This window comes from Aquarana catesbeiana, linkage group LG05 (assembly GCF_042186555.1).
Source record: "Aquarana catesbeiana isolate 2022-GZ linkage group LG05, ASM4218655v1, whole genome shotgun sequence".
NCBI lineage: Eukaryota > Metazoa > Chordata > Amphibia > Anura > Ranidae > Aquarana > Aquarana catesbeiana.
The window spans coordinates 443,708,148-443,734,507 of NC_133328.1; the positions used below are offsets into that span (position 1 = coordinate 443,708,148).

At 42.4% G+C, this 26,360-nt stretch overlaps 1 protein-coding gene across 3 annotated transcripts in view; it reads left to right on the forward strand.

Annotated features, from left to right (window-relative positions):
* LOC141145030 (cadherin-19-like) overlaps positions 1-26,360 on the forward strand; it is a 258,346-nt gene that overhangs the window by 133,147 nt on the left and 98,839 nt on the right. For all 3 annotated transcript variants that reach the window (XM_073631275.1, XM_073631277.1, XM_073631276.1), the window contains 2 exons: positions 11,974-12,138; positions 13,123-13,313. In XM_073631275.1, coding sequence (XP_073487376.1) covers positions 11,974-12,138; positions 13,123-13,313 — 356 coding nt within the window. The remainder of the gene's footprint in view (positions 1-11,973; positions 12,139-13,122; positions 13,314-26,360) is intronic.

Below are 26,360 nucleotides of genomic sequence, written 5' to 3' on the forward strand. Positions count from 1 at the left end.
TACTGGAGGTTTTATCAGTGTATGGTTGTAGAATGAGCGAGAGTTGGTAGGAGCAGTAGTAGGGAGAAGACAGAAGGCAGGGTGATATGTATAAGCAAGCGGGTGGAGAGGGGGGGGTGAAGGTAAGAGAGTTTGAGGAGAGAGGAGAGGAGTGTCAGAAGCAGTGGTAGAGAGTGCATGTTACAGAGCGGAAGGAGAGCCTATTAGAGAGGCAGGGTCACCTGCAGTCTGTTAGCTGCTTTCCAGTGCAGATTGCTGTATTTGTTTGCTTCGTGCAATCGCTGAAGTGCAGAGATTGAAGTGCATATCACTTGTAGAAAGAATCACTTAGAGAAAGAAGCCTTAAGGATAGAAGCCATTGCAATGTGCTCCCCGAGCAATGTGCTCACCCCTTAAGGATGCTCAAATTTATACTGTTATAAGGGTGGGGTTGAAGTTTGTTAATTAATCATGAGTGACTATAAGAATGCCTAACAATCAAAGTGGACTTTTTGCTTCAAAAATCAGAATAGCAAGAGGCTAGAGGCCAAGATAAGATCAACACATAAAACTTAGGTAAGACAGTCCAGAGCAACAAATAACAATGTCATGGTTGTACGCACAGGGCAACAGATAGAGAAGGCCACATACCAAAGACACACACACACACAGACAGCAGGCAGATCCCAATTTCAGTTAACGGTGGAAGATGTGGTTGAGCTGACACATACCAAAGACACACACACACAGACAGCAGGCAGATCCCAATTTCAGTTAACGGTGGAAGATGTGGTTGAGCTGACACATACCAAAGACACACACACACAGACAGCAGGCAGATCCCAATTTCAGTTAACGGTGGAAGATGTGGTTGAGCTGACACATACCAAAGAGACACACACAGACAGCAGGCAGATCCCAATTTCAGTTAACGGTGGAAGATGTGGTTGAGCTGACACATACCAAAGACACACACACACAGACAGCAGGCAGATCCCAATTTCAGTTAACGGTGGAAGATGTGGTTGAGCTGACACATACCAAAGACACACACACACAGACAGCAGGCAGATCCCAATTTCAGTTAACGGTGGAAGATGTGGTTGAGCTGACACATACCAAAGACACACACAGACAGCAGGCAGATCCCAATTTCAGTTAACGGTGGAAGATGTGGTTGAGCTGACACATACCAAAGACACACACACACAGACAGCAGGCAGATCCCAATTTCAGTTAACGGTGGAAGATGTGGTTGAGCTGACACATACCAAGGACACACACACACAGACAGCAGGCAGATCCCAATTTCAGTTAACGGTGGAAGATGTGGTTGAGCTGACACATACCTGTAAAGAGACAGAGAAGGAATGATCAGGTGAGGCAGAACTTAAAGCAGAGATTGAAGTGCATATCACTTATAGAAAGAATCACTTAGAGAAAGAAGCCTTAAGGATAGAAGCCATTGCAATGTGCTCCCCGAGCATTTATGTAAAAAGCATCTGTACATTAATGGTAATTCAAAGTAAACTTATTTTTGTTTTTGTGCTAACTGGGCTCCAGAGAGTATTGCAAGGTCCCCAACCCCTCACATCTTTTCTGTTATAAATGAATGTAAAACTTTGGTAGTAATAAACAGAAATGAAGTATTTGTGTTGTAGAGCTTTATTCTTACAAAACTAACTAAATACTGAGGTATAAGTGTGTTATAAACACCATGGTCATGTGCGCAGATTTACAGATGATTCATCTAGTTTGGTTGAAATCCAACCATTTCTCCTCTTACAGAAATTGAATACCTTATATTAAAATAGATTTTTTTAGTTCTGGCTTTGAGTATGCAGTCCCTCAAACACACAAAAGTACTAAAAAATTAAAGCACATTATTTTTAAATGTAACACTTAAATAAAGAGTCTTAAAGGTCAACACAAGCTTTCCATGTTCAGTGGAAAGGAAGGCATATTTATGAAAGCTGTTTTATTATTTGGATTGCATTCAATTATTACATTAATATTGGCTAATAAGAATCATGTAACATTGCTTAATGTACAAACAGTATTTGCATTAAAAATGATAGAACTTTACTTTTAATACTTTTAAATTCAAATGAAACTGCATGAGTAGATAGTGACACTTTGCTGGCATGTACTTAAATCAGTTACCATATGTTCAAATGCTAAAAAAACTGGCTAAAAATTGCATTTGAGTTGTTAAAAAGCTATTTTTTAAATAACTAAAGAACATATTTGCTAAAACCACAAGAAACTATAAAAACAGATATTTTATTTCCATTAATATATCACAAGTAAAGCTCAAAATATAACACTATTTTGTAGCTTCTATAATGCATTTTCATGATATAATACTTATGTGAAAACTTAGAAAGGGAAAGCTAAATTATACCAAATTACTGGCTAAACATTTTGTCTGAAACTGTTGATCATATCAGATATTTAAATTGAAATGAATAAGTTCACTAACAGTATATGTTTTGGCTCAGTTGAACAAATGATTTAGGACAATTACAATGTTTTGTATTAAATAACTTCTAGTCTTCCCAAAAACTAAGTAAGTTATTCATTAACCACTTGAGCCCCGGACCATTATGCTGCCTAAGGACCAGAGGTCTTTTTCCAATTTGGCACTGCGTTGCTTTAACTGCTAATTGCGCGGTCATGCAATGCTGTACCCAAACGAAATTTGCGTCCTTTTCTTCCCACAAATAGAGCTTTCTTTTGATGGTATTTGATCACCTCTACGTTTTTTATTTTTTGCGCTATAAACGGAAAAAAACCAAAAATTTTGAAAAAAAATGATATTTTCTACTTTTTGTTATAAAAAAATCCAACAAACTCAATTTTAGTCATACATTTAGGCCAAAATGTATTCGGCCACATATCTTTGGTAAAAAAAATGTCAAAAAGGGTATATTTATTGGTTTGCGCAAAAGTTATAGCGTCTACAAACTAGGGTACATTTTCTGGAATTTACACAGCTTTTAGTTTATGACTGCCTATGTGCTAAAATGGCAGGGCAGTACAAACCCCCCCCCCCAAATGACCCCATTTTGGAAAGTAGACACCCCAAGGAAATTGCTGAGAGGCATGTTGAACCCATTGAATATTTTTTTTTTTTCCCAAGTGATTGAATAATGACAAAAAAAAAAAATATTTACAAAAATTTGTCACTAAATGATATATTGCTCACACAGGCCATGGGCATATGTGGAATTGCACCCCAAAATACATTCAGCTGCTTCTCCTGAGTACGGGGATACCACATGTGTGGGACTTTTTGGGAGCCTAGCCGCGTACGGGACCCCGAAAACCAATCACCGCCTTCAGGATTTCTAAGGGTGTAAATTTTTGATTTCACTCTTCACTGCCTATCATAGTTTCGGAGGCCATGGAATGCCCAGGTGGCACAAAACCCCCCCAAATGACCCCATTTTGGAAAGTAGACACCCCAAGCTATTTGCTGAGAGCCATATTGAGTCCATGGAATATTTTATATTTTGACACAAGTTGCGGGAAAGTGACACATTTTTTTTTTTTTTTGCACAAAGTTGTCATTAAATGATATATTGCTCACACAGGCCATGGGCATATGTGCAATTGCACCCCAAAATACATTCTGCTGCTTCTCCTGAGTATGGTGATACCACATGTGTGGGACTTTTTGGGAGCCTAGCCGCGTACGGGGCCCCGAAAACCAATCACCGCCTTCAGCGTTTTTAAGGGCGTGAATTTTTGATTTTACTCTTCACTGCCTATCACCGTTTCGGAGGCCATGGAATGCCCAGGTGGCACAAAACCCCCCCAAATGACCCCATTTTGGAAAGTAGACACCCCAAGCTATTTGCTGAGAGGCATGGTGAGTATTTTGCAGCTCTCATTTGTTTTTGAAAATGAAGAAAGACAAGAAAAAACCATTTTTTTTTTCTTTTTTCAATTTTCAAAACTTTGTGACAAAAAGTGAGGTCTGCAAAATACTCACTATACCTCTCAGCAAATAGCTTGGGGTGTCTACTTTCCAAAATGGGGTCATTTGGGGGGGTTTTGTGCCACCTGGGCATTCCATGGCCTCCGAAACTGTGATAGGCAGTGAAGAGTGAAATCAAAAATTCACGCCCTTAGAAAGCCTGAAGGCGGTGCTTGGTTTTCGGGGTCCCGTGCGCGGCTAGGCTCCCAAAAAGTCTCACACATGTGGTATCCCCGTACTCAGGAGAAGCAGCAGAATGTATTTTGGGGTATAATTTCACATATTCCCATGGCATGTTTGAGCAATATATCATTTAGTGACAACTTTGTGCAAAAAAAAAAAAAATTTGTCTCTTTCCCGCAACTTGTGTCGCAATATAAAATATTCCATGGACTCGACATGCCTCTCAGCAAATAGCTTGGGGTGTCTACTTTCCAAAATGGGGTCATTTGGGGGGGTTTTGAACTGTCCTGGCATTTTATGCACAACATTTAGAAGCTTATGTCACACATCACCCACTCTTCTAACCACTTGAAGACAAAGCCCTTTCTGACACTTTTTGATTACATGAAAAAGTTATTTTTTTTGCAAGAAAATTACTTTGAACCCCCAAACATTATATATTTTTTTTAAAGCAAATGCCCTACAGATTAAAATGGTGGGTGTTTCATTTTTTTTTTTCACACAGTATTTGCGCAGCGATTTTTCAAACGCATTTTTTGGGGAAAAAACACACTTTTTTAAATTTTAATGCACTAAAACACACTATATTGCCCAAATGTTTGATGAAATAAAAAAGATGATCTTAGGCCGAGTACATGGATACCAAACATGACATGCTTTACAATTGCGCACAAACGTGCAGTGGCAACAAAATAAATACATTTTTAAAAGCCTTTAAAAGCCTTTACAGGTTACCACTTTAGATTTACAGAGGAGGTCTACTGCTAAAATTACTGCCCTCGATCTGACCTTCGCGGTGATACCTCACATGCATGGTGCAATTGCTGTTTACGTTTGACGACAGACCGCCGCTTGCGTTCGCCTTAGCGCAAGAGCAGGGGGCGTCAGGGGTGCTTTTTTTTTTTTTTTTTTTTCTTTATTATTTTTTTGCTTTTTTATCTTATTTGTAAACTGTTCCTTTCATTTTTTTTTTTTTTAATCATTTTTATTGTTATCTCGGGGAATGTAAATATCCCCTATAATAGCAATAGGTAGTGATAGGTACTCTTTTTTGAAAAAATTGGGGTCTATTAGACCCTAGATCTCTCCTCTGCCCTCAAAGCATCTGACCACACCAAGATCGGTGTGATAAAATGCTTCCCAATTTCCCAATGGCGCTGTTTACATCCGGCGAAATCTAAGTCATAAAATGCTCGTAGCTTCCGGTTTCTTAGGCCATAGAGATGTTTGGAGCCACTCTGGTCTCTGATCACCGGCTGCATTCTCAGGTTCCCTGTTGAGACAGGAGAGCCAGAGAAAAACACGGAAGACGGTGGGGGGGGGGGCATTCCCTCCTACGGCTTGTAAAGGCAGTCTAGAGGCTAATTAGCCGCTAGGATTGCTTTTACATGAAAGCCGACCGCTGGCTGCTGGCTGAAAAGAATGATACCAAGATGATACCTAAACCTGCAGGCATCATTCTGGTATAACCACTCAAAGTCGTGAATGGCGTACCTGAAGACAAAAAATTGGTTAACAATAAAGCACAGTAAACGGTAAAGTATAAAAAATTGCAGACCTGAAAAACAAACATGATAAAACATAATAACAATAAAACATTGCAGAATAGAATACAGTAAAAAAGAGCAGAACAATAGAGAGAGAATAGAGAGAGAGAGAGAACAATAAAACGACAACTATTTTTTTTTATTTTATATTTTTGTATGTGTTTTTTTTTTTGTTTACACTTTTTTTTGTAACTAACTTTTATAACTGTAAACGGTTCCAGGTTCGGGTCTCTCAAAATGCGATGGCATCTTGGGAGACCCTGTGAAAGTGTGCCTAGTCTGTGCAATGCTGTACCCTACGCTAATACTCAACTAGTGAATGGTAGCATTCAAAACATTCACCAATGCAAAGACCAGGATTGTCAGGACAGGAGGGACAATAATAGCGGGTGTCACGCCTATATCCGCGCTTGCTGCAGACACGACATCTTTTTTGGGGGGGTTCGTTGGGTAGGGGTACTCGGGAGGACATAAAAATGCCTCTCATGCAGCCGACTGCATTTGGTTGGGGATGTGAATGGGGGAAGCACGGGCGCTGCAGAAGCGGTGGGTTCCCAATTAGGATTGGCGAATGCAGCAGGAAGGGCACTATGGGCACGACGGGCCTGTGTTTGTCTTTTTGGTGGCAGCGGGACACTACTTGTGCTTGTCACCTCACCAGCTTGAACTGCACTTATGGTACTCGCCACTTCACCAAGTGTTACTGCAGTGCTGGTTTGACTACGACCGGGGTGTACTAGGCCGCTGGTGCTTGCCAGTTCAATAAAAAGCTTCCAAAAAAACTGTTAGCGATCGCAGGGATCAGGCCTGACTCTGCGAACGCTGCAGTTATGTGTTTAGTGTTTTGTAAGTGACAGTGATCGATCGATACTGCACTTGGGTGGGCTGGGCTGGGCCGGGCAGAGGGGCAAAACGCAGGTGCTAGCAGGTATCTGGGCTGATCCCGCTAACACTGCGTTTTTGGGAACCCTAAACTGCTGGGGACGCCAGTATATATCTGATCGGATCAGATATTGGTTTGACTACGACCGGGGTGTACTAGGCCGCTGGTGCTTGCCAGTTCAATAAAAAGCTTCCAAAAAAACTGTTAGCGATCGCAGGGATCAGGCCTGACTCTGCGAACGCTGCAGTTATGTGTTTAGTGTTTTGTAAGTGACAGTGATCGATCGATACTGCACTTGGGTGGGCTGGGCTGGGCCGGGCGGAGGGGCAAAACGCAGGTGCTAGCAGGTATCTGGGCTGATCCCGCTAACACTGCGTTTTTGGGAACCCTAAACTGCTGGGGACGCCAGTATAGATCTGATCGGATCAGATATTGATCCGTTCAGATACTATACCACTAAGGGAGGTGTACGGCGCGTGTGTGGGTGTTAGCGGTACTGGCGCTAACCTGACGCTGCCTGGGGCTGGTGCTTGCTAGTTCACCAAAATGCTACCAAAAAAACTGTTAGCGATCGCAGGGATCAGGCCTGACTCTGCGAACGCTGCAGTTATGCGTTTAGTGCCTTGTAAGTGACAGTGATCGATCGATACTGCACTTGGGTGGGCTGGGCTGGGCCGGGCGGAGGGGCAAAACGCAGGTGCTAGCAGGTATCTGGGCTGATCCCGCTAACACTGCGTTTTTGGGAACCCTAAACTGCTGGGGACGCTAGTATAGATCTGATCGGACCAGATATTGATCCGTTCAGATACTATACCACTAAGGGAGGTATACGGTACGTGCGTGGGTGTTAGCGGTACTGGCGCTAACCTGACGCTGCCTGGGGCTGGTGCTTGCTAGTTCACCAAAATGCTACCAAAAAAACTGTTAGCGATCGCAGGGATCAGGCCTGACTCTGCGAACGCTGCAGTTATGCGTTTAGTGCCTTGTAAGTGACAGTGAACGATCGATACTGCACTTGGGCTGGGCCGGGCGGAGGGACAAAACGCAGGTGCTAGCAGGTATCTGGGCTGATCCCGCTAACACTGCGTTTTTGGGAACCCTAAACTGCTGGGGACGCTAGTATAGATCTGATCGGATCAGATATTGATCCGTTCAGATACTATACCACTAAGGGAGGCGTATGCCGCGTGCGTGGGTGTTAGCGGTACTGGCGCTAATCTGACGCTGCCTGGGGCGACGCATATCACCGCCGGGCGATCGGGGGGCTAAACCTTTATTCGGTAATAAACGGTGGGTTCCCTGACACTATAAAAAATAAACGAACTAACCAGCGTCACCCGTAATGGTTATATGGTGATCAGTGGTGAAAGGGTTAACTAGGGGGCAATCAAGGGGTTAAAACATTTATTAGGTAGTATATGGGGGTCCCTGTCGCTATAAAACGCTGACAGCGAACCTAAATATTTACCTCACTAACTAGCGTCACCAGCGACACTAATACAGCGATCAGAAAAATGATCGCTTAGTGACACTGGTGACAGGGGGTGATCAAGGGGTTAAAACTTTATTAGGGGGGGTTAGGGGGGTATCCTAGACCTAAAGGGGGCTAATACTCACTGTCCCAACACTGTAACTGTCACAAACTGACACCAATGCAGTAATCAGAAAAAAAAAAAAAAAAAACTGCTGGTGTCAGTTTGTGACGGGGGGGGGGTGATTGGGGGGGATCGGGGGGTGATCGGGGGGGGGTCGGGGTGTTTTGTGTGCCTGGCATGTTCTACTGTGTGTGTAGTGTTGTGCACTCACAGTGAAGTCTTCTCTCCTCGGCGCTGCAACGGAAAATACCGAGCCGAGGAGAGATGACATCATTTCCTTTGCTGCTGTTTAGCATACAGCAGCAAAGGAAGTGATCTGATTGGCCGGCGGTGATCGCGAGGGGGGGGCCACGAACGGATGGCCTCCCCCTCACCTCCGATCGCCGGGGGACATAACAGGACCGCCTCGGGCACCGGGGGGGGTCCGCCTCGGGCACCGCGGGAGGCAAATCACGTATATGTACGTGATTTTGCCTGCCCGTGCCGCCTTGCCGATGTACATCGGCGTGAGGCGGTCCTTAAGTGGTTAAACTGTTTCAAATTACTTATAAAGTCACTTTTAGGTTTACTGTATTTTTTAACACAGCATTTCTTTTTCGACTAACATAGAATGGACATTTTTTAAATTATGGTTGACTGGCTTAAAATAGAAAAAAAATACTATTATCTCATCTTAATAAAATTAACTAATACTTTACATTTAGGCTTGGCGGGATCAATATTTAATAATGTGAATGATATAAGAATAAGCTGCTTTATTTAGCAACAACCTTTTGCTTGGCTTATTACTGCAGATATGCACAGAAAAATATGCAAAGTGTAATAGGCATAAACAGTGAGAGACTATATTGAATGCATTTGTTAGCACATCATTATTAGCCAGTAGAGACTGGTTTAACACAGTTTTTGAACCTGAAAAATAGGTTTATTCACTGTGTAGTAATTGTGAGTACAAATAATAATAGTAATAGTGATTAAGCCAAATGTATCTGAGTTGGGTTTGATCAGAGTTAAGCAACTAAAGTTCAGGTTTTGAATCCAAACCAGTTGAAGACAATGGGCGCCAAAAGTTAAAAATCAAGTCTCGCAATTTCTAGCCTAATAGGCATGGGATTGTCAAACAAATGGCATGAGTGTCCAGAGAATGCTCCAGTGAACTAAAAAAAAGCTTCCATTTCGCAGCGAGCAGAGATTTTATTAATGCTTAAAGTGATGCAATGAAATGCAAAACTCCATTAACCACTTGCCGACCGCTGCACGCCAATAAACGGCGGCACAATGGCAGCGGTGGGCAAATGGCCGTACCTGTATGTCCTCTTTAAGAGCTGGGGATAGCAGGCATGCACAGGCCACCAGAGGCAATCGTATCATGGAGCCTTTAGAATGGGCAAGTGCCTATGTAAACAAGGCATTTCCCTGTTCTGGCTTGTGTCAACGGGAGTGGTGATCACTGTCATGTGACTAGTAGCCCATCCCCTCCACAGTTTGAATCACTCCCTAAGACACACTTAACCCCTTCATCACTCCCTAGTGGTTACCCCCTTCACTGCCAGTGTCATTTACACAGTAATCAGTGCATTTTTATAGCACTGATCTCTGTATAAATGACAATGGTCCCAAAATAGTGTCAGAAGTGTCCGATGTGTCTGCCATAATGTCACAGTCCCGTTAAAAGTCGCAGATCGCTGCCATTACTAATAAAAAAAATTAAAAATAAAAATGCCATACCAAAAATATGTAGAAGAATACATATTCGCCTAAACTGAGGGAAAAAAATGTTTTTTATGTATTTTTGGCGGATATTTATTATAGCAAAAAAGTAAAAAATAATGCATTTTTTTCAAAATTGTCGCTCTTTTTGTTTATAGCGCAAAAAATAAAAACAGCAGAGGTGAACAAATACCACCAAAAGAAAGCTCTATTTGTGGGAAAAATGTTGCATGACCGGGCAATTGTCAGTTAAAGCGACGCAGTGCCGAATCGCAAAAAGTGCTCTGGTCAGTAAGGGGGTAAAATCTTCTGGGGCTGAAGCGGTTAAATAACATGCCTAGGGATCACCTCACCCCCTGCCTATGAAGTGGTGCATCTGTGGAACACTAACATACTACAGAAACAATGACATTTACAAAGAAAAAAATGTGCTTAAATTGCAAATGACAGCTCCTGGCTTTTTTGTTCTGTTTGTAAAAAAGTGGCTAGTGCAAAGTGTAAAAAGTAAGAAACAAAAAAATGAGATTCCTAAAAACATCCATACCAGACCTTTATCTGAGCATGCAGCCTGGCAGGCTAGGAAAGGAAGTAGATGAGCCTGCAGCCCCCTATTCTGAACCATACCAGGCCACATGACCTCAGTATGAAGGAAGATGTCCCTGTGACCGCTCAGCCATATCATCCTAAAGTATGGTAGTAAGTGGCAAGCTCAGCCTGGACTCAGCATGGGACAGGACAGGAGCTTCCCTTGTGGGGATTTGTGGGTGGGGGGCTTATCAGAATCTGGAATTCCCTCTTAACAATAAGGGGCATTCAGATTCCAGCCCCACATGTGAATGGGTAAAGGTACATAGCAATTCTACTCAATCACAAAAAAATAAACAGTAAATAAAAAAAACTGTTTTTGACATATACAAATAATAAATAAAGAATATAAAATATACACGATACCCTTCTTAATCACAAACAAATGTAAAGTGCAAATAAAAACACATATAAAAAAGTCCCACAATGTACATCTATCATCAACTTCCAATGATCCACTGAAATAATTACTAAAATCCCAACCAGCTAATACCTGTTCCTGTTGCTTCTTTCACACTGAATGACAGTTCAGGTAGATGACAGCTGTTATTAACAAAGGGGTGGGATCTCTGATGACATAGATTAATATGAGCATGCCCAAATATGGTCAATGACATCACTGGGATCCTATGTTGAGAGCATGTTGCCTGGTATGTTTCAGAAAAGGGCTTGTCCTCCCGTTTCCTAGCCTGCCAGGCTGCATGCTCAGATAAAGGTCTGGTATGGATTTTTTGGGGGGACTCACCCTTTTTTTAAATTTTACATTTGCATGGGATTCCCCCTTAAAATCTATACCCGACCCCCTGCACCTGCCGCGGTCCTTAACAACAATTGACAGCAGGACGCTGTCATGCATAATAGTGGATCTTCTACCAAATAGGTAAATGTTTAGACCAAAGCTTAAACTCATCCCTAGTAGTAGAAGAGAGCGGAAGAAACCATAGAGAATAGCAGATGACTAGGAAACACTTCCTAAAGTAGAGAGAGAATTCTCCTCACTACTGCAATGGTTAGCAGAGTGCGCATCAGGAGAGGGGAGTACAGTATGTAATTTTTTTTAGCAGTATACCTAGGCAATGTGCAAAAAAAAAAAAAAATTTCAGTACATCCTAAGCAGTGCTATCTGCTCTACCAGAGCTCTCCCTTGCTGTACTACAGAACATTTTCAACTTATGTTATAAAGAGAAATACTGTAGAAGGAAAGGCAGGTCTATCCTACAGCCCAGCAGGGTAGAACTGGACAAAGCAGACAATGCTACTGGTTTTATGATGCAACAATTGTAGCATATTGTCACCTCAGGAAGTTAGGAGCACTTTCAATTTCTAGACAATCCACAGGTAGTTTTCTGTATTTACAGAATATTTAAAGGGATAAAACATGGGGTAGCGTGTCAATGTCACAGACATAAAATAAATGTTTTATTATTATTATTGTTATTTTGACCAGTCATCATGCTGTAGAATGACTGTACACTTTAGAAGATAGTTTTATGTTTGTTTTTTATTTAGGAATCATTCGTGTTGCTTCACAAATTGATCGAGAAACCAAGGATCGATACAATGTCATAGTACAAGTTCAGGATATGATTGGTAACGCTGGTGCTCTTTCGGCCACAGCAACTGTAACAATTCATGTGTCTGATATAAATGACAATGCCCCAAAATTTCAACAAAGTAAGTCAATTATGCTGATGTGTCTATTATTTGTCAGACTGGGACATTTGGACTTAAACCTAACAAAATGTGAATCCTTTAATTAGATAGTACTTTAATCTGATCTGCATTTAAAATTTGAAGAATTAAAGAGGAAGTATTGTGAGGAAGTATTGTTCACATGAAGTCCTGCATATCCAAAGTCACATAAGGCCATCAGTATGTCAGAAGTAATTCTTACTGTTCTATTGATTTTTTAACCCCCCTCCCCACCTTTCAGTTTTTAAAAATGGTGCATGTTATACTTCAATATTTGGAGGGAGGGCTAATGCTGTAGATGTGAAGTGAAGGCACCTAGAGGATACTTGTTCCTTCATTTATAATGCATCCAAGGACTCCGGGAGTCTCTCACAGCTTTCTTGTTATTTTCAAACATGAACTGCAATTTATGGATATGCAAGTATCAAACTTCTTTCAGATAGAGAATGACTTTTGTTCTCTAAGTGTAAAGTCATGTACCTGAATAGGGAACCTGAGATGATGAGGGCAGCCTTTCTTACTTCTCCTGTCCAAACACCCCTGGATAGGGAGAAAAGGTGTGTAGGGATGATGAAAGGGCATGAGTGCCAGTGGGGGATGTTGGCAAAGTACAGTCATCAAAGGATTCAAAGTGATAAGGAGATGTAGTGGTTAAATTAGGTCAATAAACAAGCAGAGGTCAGCAACAGAAAGCCATTGGGTAGAAACAGAATAAAAACAACTTGCAACCACTCACAATTCTGTGTGCAGTACCATCCACATCCACACATGCATATGTAGGTGAACGAGTTAGATATCAGTTATATAGATTGGCATGATCTTCTTGACATAACAATAAGTTCCATTAATGGTAAAATCAGGAGCTGCGAGAGAGTGATCATATATACTGGATAGATAGATAAAATATAATATAATTGTACACATTTATGTTATCTAGTTTTATGTTAAAGCATTTCAATTTTGCAGAATCATATGACATGTCCATCATAGAATCAGCCTCCATTGGGGAAATTGTTGGAGTGGTTTTGGCTGATGACATTGATGTTGGAAAGAATGCAGAAATCACATACTCTATTGAAGAAAGGGGAGGTCATTTTAGCATGTTTAATATAATCACTGATAATATAACACAAGAGGGCATTGTAACACTAAACAAGGTAAGTGTTTCTCTAAATGGTTTTTGCCATTTTACATGTAAATGTAAATCCACTGCTATGCTGATACCATCTTGAGTACTAATCAATATTGGGTTGACCCTTAAAACCTGAATTCATGAACTCTTACAGCAAGTAGCCACTGCCCCTACAGCATGTATGTTCCTTACAGGAGTCATCTTAGTGATGATTGATAAGAACTGCAACAAGGGAAGTAAACATTTCCCTTGATATATTGTACATGCCAAGATCTTTTCAGGATGTGAATGAAATATATGTCAAATGATTATTTTGAGTACTTTTAAATATACTGATGGTGCACATACATGGGCCATCTATATATTGTTATACTCCATATTGCCTTCTAGCTGCTGACTATAAAATACAATGTAATATTATGAATGCCATCTTGCTTGTGGAAATACTTTGCAGTAATAGAAGTGTATTTCATGAGTCATTATTGAACACTGACAACATTCTTTATCAGATCTGATGATATTGCAAATTCTTTGCAACTTTCGTGGCTTAACCATACTTACCTCTATATACTAAAGAAAGATATTTTTCCTTCTTTGATTGGATAATTCTTTGTTTGTTGAATAACATATGGTAAACTGATATGAAGCATAAATAAACAGTACCTCTTTCCTCTACGTAGGAACTGCATCTCTAAGATAGATTTTTTTTCTATATGCATCTCAGTTCTACATTTATATCTCTTAACATGATTTGCTATTCCTAGTGATAACATTAAGGTTTGCTGATGCTTATTGCAGATGAATTGATTCCACACAGTTTGATTAGGGTAAGGAGGGTTTTTTAGTGCTAGGAGAACAAAGTGAAAATGATGGCAGTTTTAATTATAAGGTGGGTGTGGACATAATTTATTTTTATTTTTTTTGTTTACATATCTTGTCATAAAAAAAATCTGAATTTTAATGGGGTAATGTTATCAATGTGTCTTTTTTTTACTATTTATTTTCTAGTATGTTATTATTGTTTAATGTGAATAATGGGATGCAATCCACAGTACATCTGAAGAATTTATCACAGCACTTCTCAAATACTCTTTTATTTCTTTTTGTGCATGGTTTAAACCTAAAATTGAATAACAAAATTAAAAACTTCTGTTTGCATATTTATGGACCTGGATATTTAAATTGTGTGCTGCTTAACCACTTCAGCCCCGGAAGAATTTACCCCCTTCCTGACCAGAGCACTTTTTGCGATACGGCACTGCGTCGCTTTAACTGACAATTGCCCGGTCATGCAACATTTTTCCCACAAATAGAGCTTTCTTTTGGTGGTATTTGTTCACCTCTGCTGTTTTTATTTTTTGCGCTATAAACAAAAAGAGCGACAATTTTGAAAAAAATGCATTATTTTTTACTTTTTTGCTATAATAAATATCCCCCAAAAAATCTAAAAAAAACAATTTTTTTCCTCAGTTTAGGCTGATATGTATTCTTCTACATATTTTTGGTAAAAAAAATTGCATATATTGATTGATTTGCACAAAAGTTATAGCGTCTACAAAATAGGGGATAGATTTATGGCATTTTTATTATTAATTTTTTTTATTTGTTTTGGTGGCGATCTGCAATTTTTATCATGACTGCGACATTATGGTGTACACATCGGAAACTTTTGACACTATTCTGGGACCATTGTCATTTATAAAGCGATCAGTGCTATAAAAATGCACTGATTACTGTATAAATGACACTGGCAGGGAAGGGGTTAACCACTAAGGAGAAATCAAGGGGTTAAGTGTATCCTAGGGAGTGATTATAACTGTGGGGGGGAGGGGCTACCTAGGACATGACAGCAATCACTGCTCCCGATGACAGGGAGCAGTAGATCTCTGTCTTGTCACTGGGTAGAACGGGGAAATGCCTTGTTTATGCCGTGGCATCTCCCCGTTCTGCCACTCCATGACACAATTGTGGGACACTGGCGGACATCGAGTCCATGGGTCCTACGGGCATTGTCACGGAGCATGCGGCAGGCGTGCATGCACCCCACCGGCGGCACGGACGAGCCCACAATGCCGCTTTTTGAAGGGGACGCACCTGTATGCCCATTTGTGTAGCCGTGCCATTGTGCCAATGTATATCGTCATGCTCTGATCGGCAAGCGGTTAATAAGGCTGAGATGTGGAACCTCTGTGTACTTTATGAGCACCTGCACATAATTCAATGCTATTTTTGATGCATAGTGTAAGATCTTGGTTTCTAAATCAAGGTCCAATACTCTACCAACATGTTCTCCAATTTCAATTAAAAATATTAAAATAATACACAAGATTATGGCCACTGCATTCAAACAGTGCCAAAATGATCTGGGTGCTGGTTAGTTTCTCTCAACAACTTGCTGTCCACTAACAGTACACATACAGCTAGCAGACGGCACAGCGTGGCCAGGTGATGTACTGGTACATTGCTCGGCATGCGCACATTAACACACACATGTGTCGCTGTATCATAGCATCACTATGATTGGTCCTAGGGATCACATGGTTACAATATAAACAAACAATCATGAATGGTTTTCAGTCATGACTGTTTGCTTAGTGTTGTGAAGCTGTGATTGGTCCACAGCTATCACATGGTACCTGACACCCTGTACAATGTGATTGGCTTTAGCCAATCACAGCATGTCAAGAGGAAGCAAGTTGTCCTAAATGGAAAGCCATTCATGACAGTTACCTTTTGTTTATACTGTAACATTGAACATTACTGAATACCTCCAGAGAAATGCAGTGTCATTTAAGCACAGTGACATTTAAGTACCCTGGTGAAGGTATGTAAAATAATGTTAAAAAATAAAAATTGAATCAATAATTATTTATTTATTTTTTACATATTGTCACCAGTCAGTATCCCTACACTGCTGACAGTGTGCAAAAACAAAAATGTATGATTTTTTTTTAAATTTAATTTCCTCATTTTCCGAAAGATAGTGATGAAAAATTACTTCAAAAACTTGCCATGCCTCTTACTAAATACCTTGGACTGTCTACTTTCCAAAAAGGGTCATGTGGGGGTTATATGTACTATCCTGGCATTTTAAGAGCCTTGAGAAATGAAATAAGCCTTTACTACTTTTGGATTGATCAATTTTCAAATAAATATACCATAGTTTGAAGACTCTATAACTTTCAGATAGAATAAATAATATACACCAATTTGGGTTATTTTTACCAAAGAAATGTAGTAAAATACATTTTGGCCTAAATGTATGAAGAGAGAATATTTATTTGCAAAATTTGAAAATGGAAACTAAGAAAATATTGTGTTTTTTTTTGTTTTTGTTTTTTTAATTTATATAACAAAATATGAAAAAAAAAAACCCTGTGGTGATTACCACTTCAGCCCCGGAAGATTTTACCCCCTTCCCGACCAGAGCACTTTTTGCAATTCGGAACTGCATCGCTTTAACTGACAAATGCGCAGTCGTGCGACGTTGTACCCAAACAAAATTGACGTCTTTTTTTCCCCACAAATAGAGCTTTCTTTTAGTGGTATTTGATCATCTCTGCGGTTTTTATTTTTTGCGCTATAACCAAAAAAAAAGAGCGACAATTTTGAAAAAAACACAATATTTTGCACTTTTTTGTTTTAATAAATATCCCCATTTTTTTTTTAAAAAGCACATTTTTTCTCAGTTTAGGCCGATAAGTATTCTTCTACATATTTTTGGTAATAAAAATCGCAATAAGCATATATTGATTGGTTTGCGCAAAAGTTATAGCATCTACAAAATAGGGAGTAGATTTATAGCATTTTTATTATTATTTTTTTTTACTAGTAATGGTGCCGATCTGCGATTTTTATTGGGACTGCGACATTATGGCGAACACATCGGACAATTTTGACATATTTTTGGGACCACTGGCATTAATACAGGGATCAATGCTATAAAAATACATTGATTACTGTAAAAATGTCAATGGCAGTGAAGGGGTTAACACTAGGGGGTGATCAAGGGGTTATTTGTGTTCCCTAGTGTGTGTTCCAACTGAAGGGGGAGGGGACTGACTAGGGGAGATGCCAGATCACTGTTCATACTTTGTATGAACAGATGATCTGTCACTTCTCCCCTCCAAGACCCGGGATCTCTGTGTTTACACACAGAGATCCTGGTTCTTGCCGTGTTACAAGTGATCGCGGGACCCCGGCAGTCATCGAGACTGCCGGGCACTCGCATCTGCTCCGGGGGTGAGCTGTGGGCACGCGCTCCTAGTGGCCACCTTAAGGAGCGATGTAACATGACGGCGATTTCCCTGCCTGTGCCATTCTGCCACAGTATAACTGCAGCGGCTGGTTGGCAAGTGGTTAAATACCACCAAAAGAAAGCTCTATTTGCATGAAACAAATTATATAAACTTCATTTATGTACAGCGTTGCATGGTCGGGCAATTTCCAGCTAATGATCAAGTGGTTAAACTACCCATTACAGCAGGGGTAGGCAACCTGAGCACTCCAGTTGTGGTGAAACTACGAATCCCATCATGCCTGTGCCTCTGGGAATCATGCCTGAGATTATCAGGGTTTTGCAATGTCTCATGGAACTTGTAGTTTCACCGCAGCTGGAGGGCTGAGGTTGCCTACCCCTGAAAAACAGGGACTGACACAGCCATACCTACTGCATCCCAGGGCTGGATGGGAACTTTCAGCATGAGATCACAATATTGTTTTGGACTCTTTTAAAAATAATAATCAAAGGTTTTCAATTCATGTATTGTCACATTAAAAAAAAAAAATAGATCAAAAGATGTAGCAGTGTTTTGGAACATTCTCACAATTCACATGAGCCATCTGTGTGAAATCAAACTTTGACAAATTTGTTTTTCTCAGTAAGATTAAATTATGACTAAAATATGCAGTATTTGTCTGAATAAAAGTGTTGTCTGCTCTGTAGACTATGTGTATAGTGTATTAGAAAAAAAGAAAAAAAAGAACAAATGAAAATGAAACAATCACTCAAACTGAAGGTTAGCAGTAGGGATAAGCCCAATGTTCGAGTCAAACGTAAGTTTGACTCGAACATTGGGTGTTCACCTGTTCGCCGAACAGCAAACATAATGCGGTATTTGCGGCAAATTGGAAAGCTGCGGAACACAGTTAAATTCTAAGGGACATTAACATAAAAAACAAAAGTGCTCATTTTAAGGCTTGTATGCAATTTATTGCCATAAAAAGTGTTTGGGGGCCGGGGACCTGGGTCCTGCCCCAGGGGACATGTATCAATGCAAAAAAAGTTTGCTTAAAGTGAAACAATAAAAATGAAATATTCCTTTAACCTTTTGCCGCCCGCCCACCATTGTATGATGGCAGAGCGGTGAGCCTCTCGTTCTGGGCCACCATCATATGACGGCAGCCCATTCACACAGGGCACGCGCAGCCCTGCATTGTCGGTGGCGGCATGTCCCTGAGACACAATGCGTCACCATTGGGCATGGCTGTTTACCACGTGATCGGCTGCGATTACGTCACGGACGATCACAAATGGTATTCCCCTCCTAAGACCGTGCATGCGCGTGATTGGGAGCTCGCAGTGAGGTCATGTCAGTGGCGGCATGTTCCCAGGAATACTGCTCATCATCAACAAGGGTAAACGGCCAATGGCTGGCGGCTATTTACCGCGTGATCGATGTGATCCATTCACAGCCGATCACTAAATGTAAACACAGACCGGTTACTAGCTGTTACTGACTCTTCTCTCCTCACACACCGTTTCCAGTGTGAGGAGAGAAGAGCCAGGAGCAGTGAGTTACTGACCTGTGTAGTGTCAGTGTCGTCAGTGTCTGCACCAACACCACACAAAAAAAGAGAACCTGTCACATCGCCCCCTCATTGCAGCTGTCACCCAACAGTCACCACATAAGTGCCCATCAGTGCTTATAAAAGTGCACCTGTCACCCATGAGTGCCCACAAAGTGCACTTGTCACCCATGAGTGTCCATAAAGTGCACCTGTCATCGTCAGAGACTGCCATCACCTGACCTATCAGTGACCATCGCCAGTGACCGTCATCAGTGACCATCATCAGTGACCCATCTGTGATCCTCATCTGTCACCTATCAGTCCCATAAAGTGTGCCAGTCACCATCAGAGACTGCCATAAGTGAGTTTCAACTGGCAAGCATCAGTGACCATCTATCTCTGAAAAACAAGCGCGCAACCATTAATTTATCAGTGAAGATGATTGACTATGGAGCTTTTTTCTTATCTCCCTAACCGCTGAGATCATCCATGATAAGAGATCTGAATCAAGGGTGATTATAACTGTTCCTTTGTGTGGATTCCAAAAGGAGAGAGGTGTTAGCTTCGGTCGTTGAGGATGATTGTAATCACGATCCCTAGATTGAAAGACAGGTGGAGGATTTCAATGCCAGCAAGCTGATGCTCACATGATCTCTATAATTTGAGGTCCAACTGATCTGGTAAGCGGCAGTAATATCACAAGTTTTTGGGCTGCAAGAACATCTCATTCCCATCTCTCCTGATTACTGAGTTTCTCCATACTCACATTGTCATTTTTATGGACTTTGCTTATATATTTTTGATCACTTAGATACACTCACCTTATATGGATTTTGTATATATCAGAGTACCTTTGCTTTAGGTCCTTGTAACAGGTTGATGGTGCACACCACTGTTCACATGGGCATTTTTTGGTAGCATTTTTTGGTAGCATTGTTTTACTTTATTGTATCACTTTTGCACAATACTATATATATCTTTATATGAGTTTGTATGGTTGTGTTTAATCATCTTTACTGATTATTTAATGGTTGTGTGCTTGTTTTTCGGAGATATATGTTTTTGAGATTTTTTGTATTTAGGCTTACACGAACAGCTGCACCTTTTTCACTTAGCGCAGAAATTTCCTTTATAGCTACATCAGTGACCGTCACCTGTCACCCATCAGTGACCGTCACCCATCACCTGTTGCCCATTAGTGATCATCACCTGTCACCTGTCCCCCATCAGTGAACATCACCTGTCACCCGCCTGTCAACTGTCACACAGCCCATCAGTAACTGTCACCTGCCCCCCGTCACACAGCCCATCAGAAAAATGTCCAAAAGATTATATACCAGTGAGGAGGCATTCTAGAACCTCTCCATGACTAATGAGAGCAGAAGGGAGTTCTTATCAGATTCAAATGCCAGTTCCGATTGTGAATCAAATTCAGCATTTGAACCGATTGATAGTAGTGGATCGGCAAATGAATCAGAGGAAGAATGGATCTCTCCTAAATGGGCACGGCGCTCTGGAAACCAGGCAACCACCAGCAATATAACCCAGGATCAAATTCCCAGGCCCAATACCAGCGCTGCCACCAGCGATAGACCACAAAACCAAAGGCCCACTACCAGTGCTTCCGCCAGCGAAAGACCACAAGAAATGCCCAGGCCCAGTACCAGCACTGCCGCCAGCGAAAGACCACAAGAAATGCCAAAGCCAAGTACTAGATCCTCAGCCACAGCATCACGCCCAAATGCCAGCACAGGAACTTCAAATCTCCCAACTACCTGCATTGGAGTGCCATGTCCCCCAAAAGCCAGGGCCTCTACACATCTTCCAGCTGGTCTTGCCAATCCAACATGGCTGCCTTCCCACTCAGGAACAGCAAGAATTCCAGGTGTGCAGGCCAATACCCCAAATTTTACTGAAATCGATTGTTTTTATTTATTTCTGCCCAACACTTTGCTGCAATTCTTCATGGACCAGACCAATTTATATGCCCAGCAGCATATTGCCAACAACCCCCAATCATCATACGCCTGTCCATTTGAGTGGAAGGATTCGACTCTGGAGGAGTTCCCATAAAATGAAGGACATGCCTATTGGTCCACCAACCCCATCCACCACATACCCATTTATTCTTCTGTAATTTCCAGGTCCCGATATGAGATGATAATGCGCTTTTTTCATTTCAGCGACAACACACAGTGCCCTCCCAGCAATCATCCAAATTATGATAAGTTATATAATTAACTTATATCATTATTTTTTTTTCCCAACGATTTGCAGAACTCTATATCCCCGATCAGCACACATGTGTAGATGAGTCCCTGGTACCCTTTTCAAGCCAACTAGGAATAAAGCAATACATTCCTAGCAAAAGGGCCAAATACGAGTGAAATTTTATAAGCTTAGCGAGAGAGTCGGGATATCTGTATGCGTTCCGCATATACGAAGGAAGAGATTCCCAGCTCCAGCCCCCTGAGTGCCCGGCCTACATGGGCACAACTGGTAAAATTGTATGGGACTTGGTATACCCACTGTTGAAGAAAGGTTATCACATATACCTGGATAACTTCTACACCAGCCTGCCCCTTTTAAAACAAAACTATACCTTGCAGAAACCCTGACCTGTGGAACCTCCAGAAAGAATAGCTAGTGCTTCCCACAAGCCATAGTGAAGAAAAACTGCAAAGGGGAGAACATTGCACCTCAAAGTTGCTCTAAGTGCTGGTCTTGAGGTAGAAGGATACCAGGAATGTGTACATGCTATCCACCATCCATGATGACACTTCAATTGAAGTTCATAAAAAGACAAGGTCCCATTGAAAAGCCAACATGTGTACCAGATTACAATCTCTACATGGGGGGGGTGGATTTCAATGACCAAATGCTTCAGCCCTATTTATTAATAAGGAGGTCCCATTTCTGGTACAAGAAAGTTGCAATCTATTTAATTAATTTGGCCATTTATAATGCCTACATAATTCACACCAAATGCGCGGAAAGCCCTGCCCACTTCCTAAAATTCATTGAAGAAGTTGTCACGTCCCTCATCTACCATCAAAGATCCCCCCCAGAAAACCTTGGCTCTGATGCTGTTAGCTGACTTCATGAGCGCCACTTCCCAGAAAACATTCCACCATCTGAAGCAGGTCGAAGACGCCAAAAAAGATGTTGAGTATGCAGCAAAAGAGGATTTCGAAGAGATACCAGCTACCATTGTCCCCAGTGTCCCTCCAAACCCGGGCCTTTGCATTGGTGAATGCTTCAGACTATATCACACATCCCTATAATATTAGCCCATATTCTTAACCATTTCCCCATTTTCATCATCTGTGCTGACCATTTCCCATGCTTCCTCAAATAAACATGCCACTGCCTTCCACGTGAAATGACTCTGGCCTGTTTTTTGACTATGGCTCTGCCTACCGTTTGGACTGCTTCCACGTGAACTGACCCTGGCCTGTTTTATCAACTACGCTTCTGCCTACTGCTTGAACTGCTCCCATGTGAACTGACCCTGGCCTGTTTTATCAACTATGCTTCTGCCAACCGCTTGGACTGCTTGCACGTGAACTGACCCTGGCCTGTTTTATGGACTATGCTTTTGTGTACCACTTGGACTGATCTGTTGTCCTGCTACTGTAGTACACAGGGGTCTCACATGTGAGGGGCTTCAGAAATGTTTTTCCGGATGGAGAAAACAATTTTTTTGTTGTCTCCATGGGTTTTGTAATTTCCAGATTAGGGTCTGGAGTCTAGAGGCTTCATAAAGATTTGGGTGGGTGAAGCCTCTACCCCTCTGCCTAGGGCCGAAATGGCCTACCGGGATACCAGGAAATTTCCCGGTAGGCCGCCTGCCCTGAGGCCGCTTTGAGCTGCGGCTGTAGCGCTCCCCTCCCTCCCCTGCTGTGTATAACGGAGCTGGGCCTGTGTGTTCAGCGGGTGCACTGTTACAAGGTCCCACCCCCCTAGACCGGCTCATGTGATAGTGGATTGAAGGTTCCACCTATCACACAAGATGGTCAATGAGGGCGGGACCTTGTCACAGTGTAGCCACCGAACATAGAGACCAGTTCCATGATACAACGCGGGAGATGTCTGCTGTCTCTGTGTGTGTTACAATGGTGAGCCTGTATGGATTGGCACAGTGAGTCTGCATTCATGGGCACAGGCTGCAATGGTGGGCACAGTGTAGCTGAATTCACGGGCACAGGCTGCAATGGTGGGCACAGTGAGGTGGAATACATGGGCACAGGCTGCAATGGTGGGCAGAGTGAGGCTGAATTCACAGGCACAGACTGCAATGGTGGGCACAGTGAGGCTGAATTCATGGGCACAGGCTGCAATTGTGGGCACAGTGAGGCTGAATTCACGGACACAGGCTGCAATGGTGGGCACAGTGAGGCTGAATTCATGGGCACAGGCTGCAATGGTGACAACAGTGAGGCTGAAATCACGAGCACAGGCTGCAATGGTGGGCACAGTGAGGCTGAAATCATGGGCACAGGCTGAAATGGTGGTCACAGTGAGGCTAAATTCACAGGCACAGTTAGGCTGCAATGGTGGGCACAGTGAGGCTGCAATGGTGGGCACAGTGAGACTGCAATGGTGGGCACAGTGATGCTGCATTCACAGGCACAGTGAGACTGCAATGGTGGGCACAGTGATGCTGCATTCACAGGCACAGTGAGGCTCCAATGGTGGTCACAATGAGGCTGAATTCAAGGGCAAAGTGAGGATGCAATGGACGGCACAGTTAGGCTACATTCACGGGCACAGTGAGGATGCAATGGTGGGCACAGTGAGGCTGCACTCACGGGCACAGTGAGGATGCAATGGTGGGCACAGTGAGGCTGCATTTATGGGCACAGGCTGCAATGGTGGGCACAGTGAGACTGCATTCACGAGCACAGTGAGGATGCAATGGTGGTCACAGTGAGACTGAATTCACAGGAACAGGCTGAAATGGTGGGCACAGTGAGGCTGAATTAATGGGCACAGGCTGCAATAGTGGGCACAGTGAGGCTGAATTCACAGGAACAGGCTGCAATGGTGGGCACAGTGAGGCTGAATTCACAGGCACAGGCTGCAATGGTGGGCACAGTGAGGCTGCATTTATGGGCACAGGCTGCAATGGTGGGCACAATGAGGCTGCATTCATGGGCATAGGCTGCAATGGTGGGCACAGTGAGACTGAATTCATGGGCACAGGCTGCAATGGTGGGCACAGTGAGGCTGAATTCATGAACATAGGCTGCAATGGTGGGCACAGTGAGGCTGAATTCATGGGCACAGCCTGCAATGGAAGGCACAGTGATGCTGCATTCATGGGCACAGTGATGCTGCATTCATGGGCACAGTAAAGCTGCATTTGATAGGCACAGTGATGCTGCATTGATGGGCAGTGGGGCTGCAATGATGAGCACAGTGAGGTTGCATTGAGGAGCACAGTGAGGCTGCATTGATGGGCAGAGTGAGGCTGCAATGATGGGCACAGTGAGGCTGTATTGATGAGCACAGCGAGGCTGAATTCACAGGCACAGTAAAGCTGCATTTGATGGGCAGTGATGCTGCATTGATGGGCAGTGAGGCTGCATTCATGGCAGTGAGGCTGCAATGATGGGCACAGTAAGGCTGCATTCATGGGCACAGTGAGGCTGAATTCACAGGCACAGTAAAGCTGCATTCGATGGACAGTGAGGCTGCAATGATGGGCACAGTGAGGCTGCAATTATGGGCACAGTGAGGCTGCAATGATGGGTACAGTAAGGCTGCATTAGATGGGCACAGTGAGGCTGCATTTGATGGGCACAGTGAGGCCGCATTTGATGGGAACAGTGAGGCCGCATTTGATGAGCACAGTGAGGCCGCATTTGATGGGCATAGTGAGGTTGCATTTGATGGGCACAGTGAGGCCGCATTTGATGGGAACTGGTGAGGCTGCAATAATCTCCTGTATCATGTCCGCAGTCTCTGAGGGAGTCTGGAGAGGAGTCAAGAATGGGAACACCACCGGGATGGGGATCATGGGAATAGTCAGACATGTGTGGACTGTGGTGAGGAGACTATAGGATATAATCAGAGCAACCGAGCTGGAGCCACCTGACTGAGCTCTGCATGGAGCTCCTGAGAGGAGGTCAGTGACATCGCCGCAAGGCCAGTCTGAGGAGGGTCACTGATGTAAGGGGGAGTGAATATGATAATGTAAGGGGGCACTAATATAAAGGTTTCCCCCTTATATTAGTAACCCCCCTACCTTAGTGTATTCTTTCTGTGGAAGGTGGTCTCTGGTCAACAGAGCCCCCCGCCACGTTTCGAATTCCTGGTGTCCCCCTTGATGATTGACCAGTTTTAACTGGAATTTGCTTTTATATATATATATATATATATATATATATAAAGCCCTATCTGCTTTTATATCTGTCTTATCTATATATAATACACTCTTCAAATGTGCTTTAAAATACATGATTTTCCCTTTCATGAACAAGAAAGCTATACTGTTGGGCTGGTATAATAATGCTATGGGGCTGGTATGACATTTTTTCCAGGGCTAGTTTTTAGTCCCAGTCCGGCCCTGCCTGTCCCCCTGTGCACAGGTCTTACCTGATTGCGGCCCTCGGCCTGCTGCTGACTTGAACCAATCAAAAGGCTCATTATGCCTCATAGATTATATGTTGGGGTGTCTGCTTTCCAAAATGGGGTCATTTTGTGGGCGTTTCCATTGTGCTGGTGCTCCAGAGCCTTCAAAATTGTGATAGGTCGTCATGAAATTATATGTGTAATTTTAGTCCCTAGAACACCTGACAGTGCTCCTTGCATGTTTGGCCTCTGTATGTGGCCATGCTGTGAAAAAGTCTCACACATGTGGTATCACCATACTCAGGAGGAGTAACAAAATGTGTTTTGGTGTGTAGTTGCAAGCATGCATATGCTGTGTGAGAGAAATAACCTGTTAATATGACAACTTTGTAAAAGAAAAAAAACCACAAATCTTCAGTTTGCAAAAAATTGTGGGAAAAACTACAGCTTAAAAAAACTCACCATGTTACTTACTAAATACCTTGGGATGTCTACTTTCCAAAAAGGGGTAATTTTGGGAGTATTTGTACTTTACTGGCTTGTTAGTGTCTCAAGAAATGAGATAGGCCTTCAGTACATCAGGTGTGATCAGGTGTGATAATATACTCTAATTAGGGTTATTTTTACCAAAGATATGTAGCCGTATACATTTTGGCCAAAATGTATGAAGAAAAATTACTAATTTGCAAAATTTTATGACAGAAAC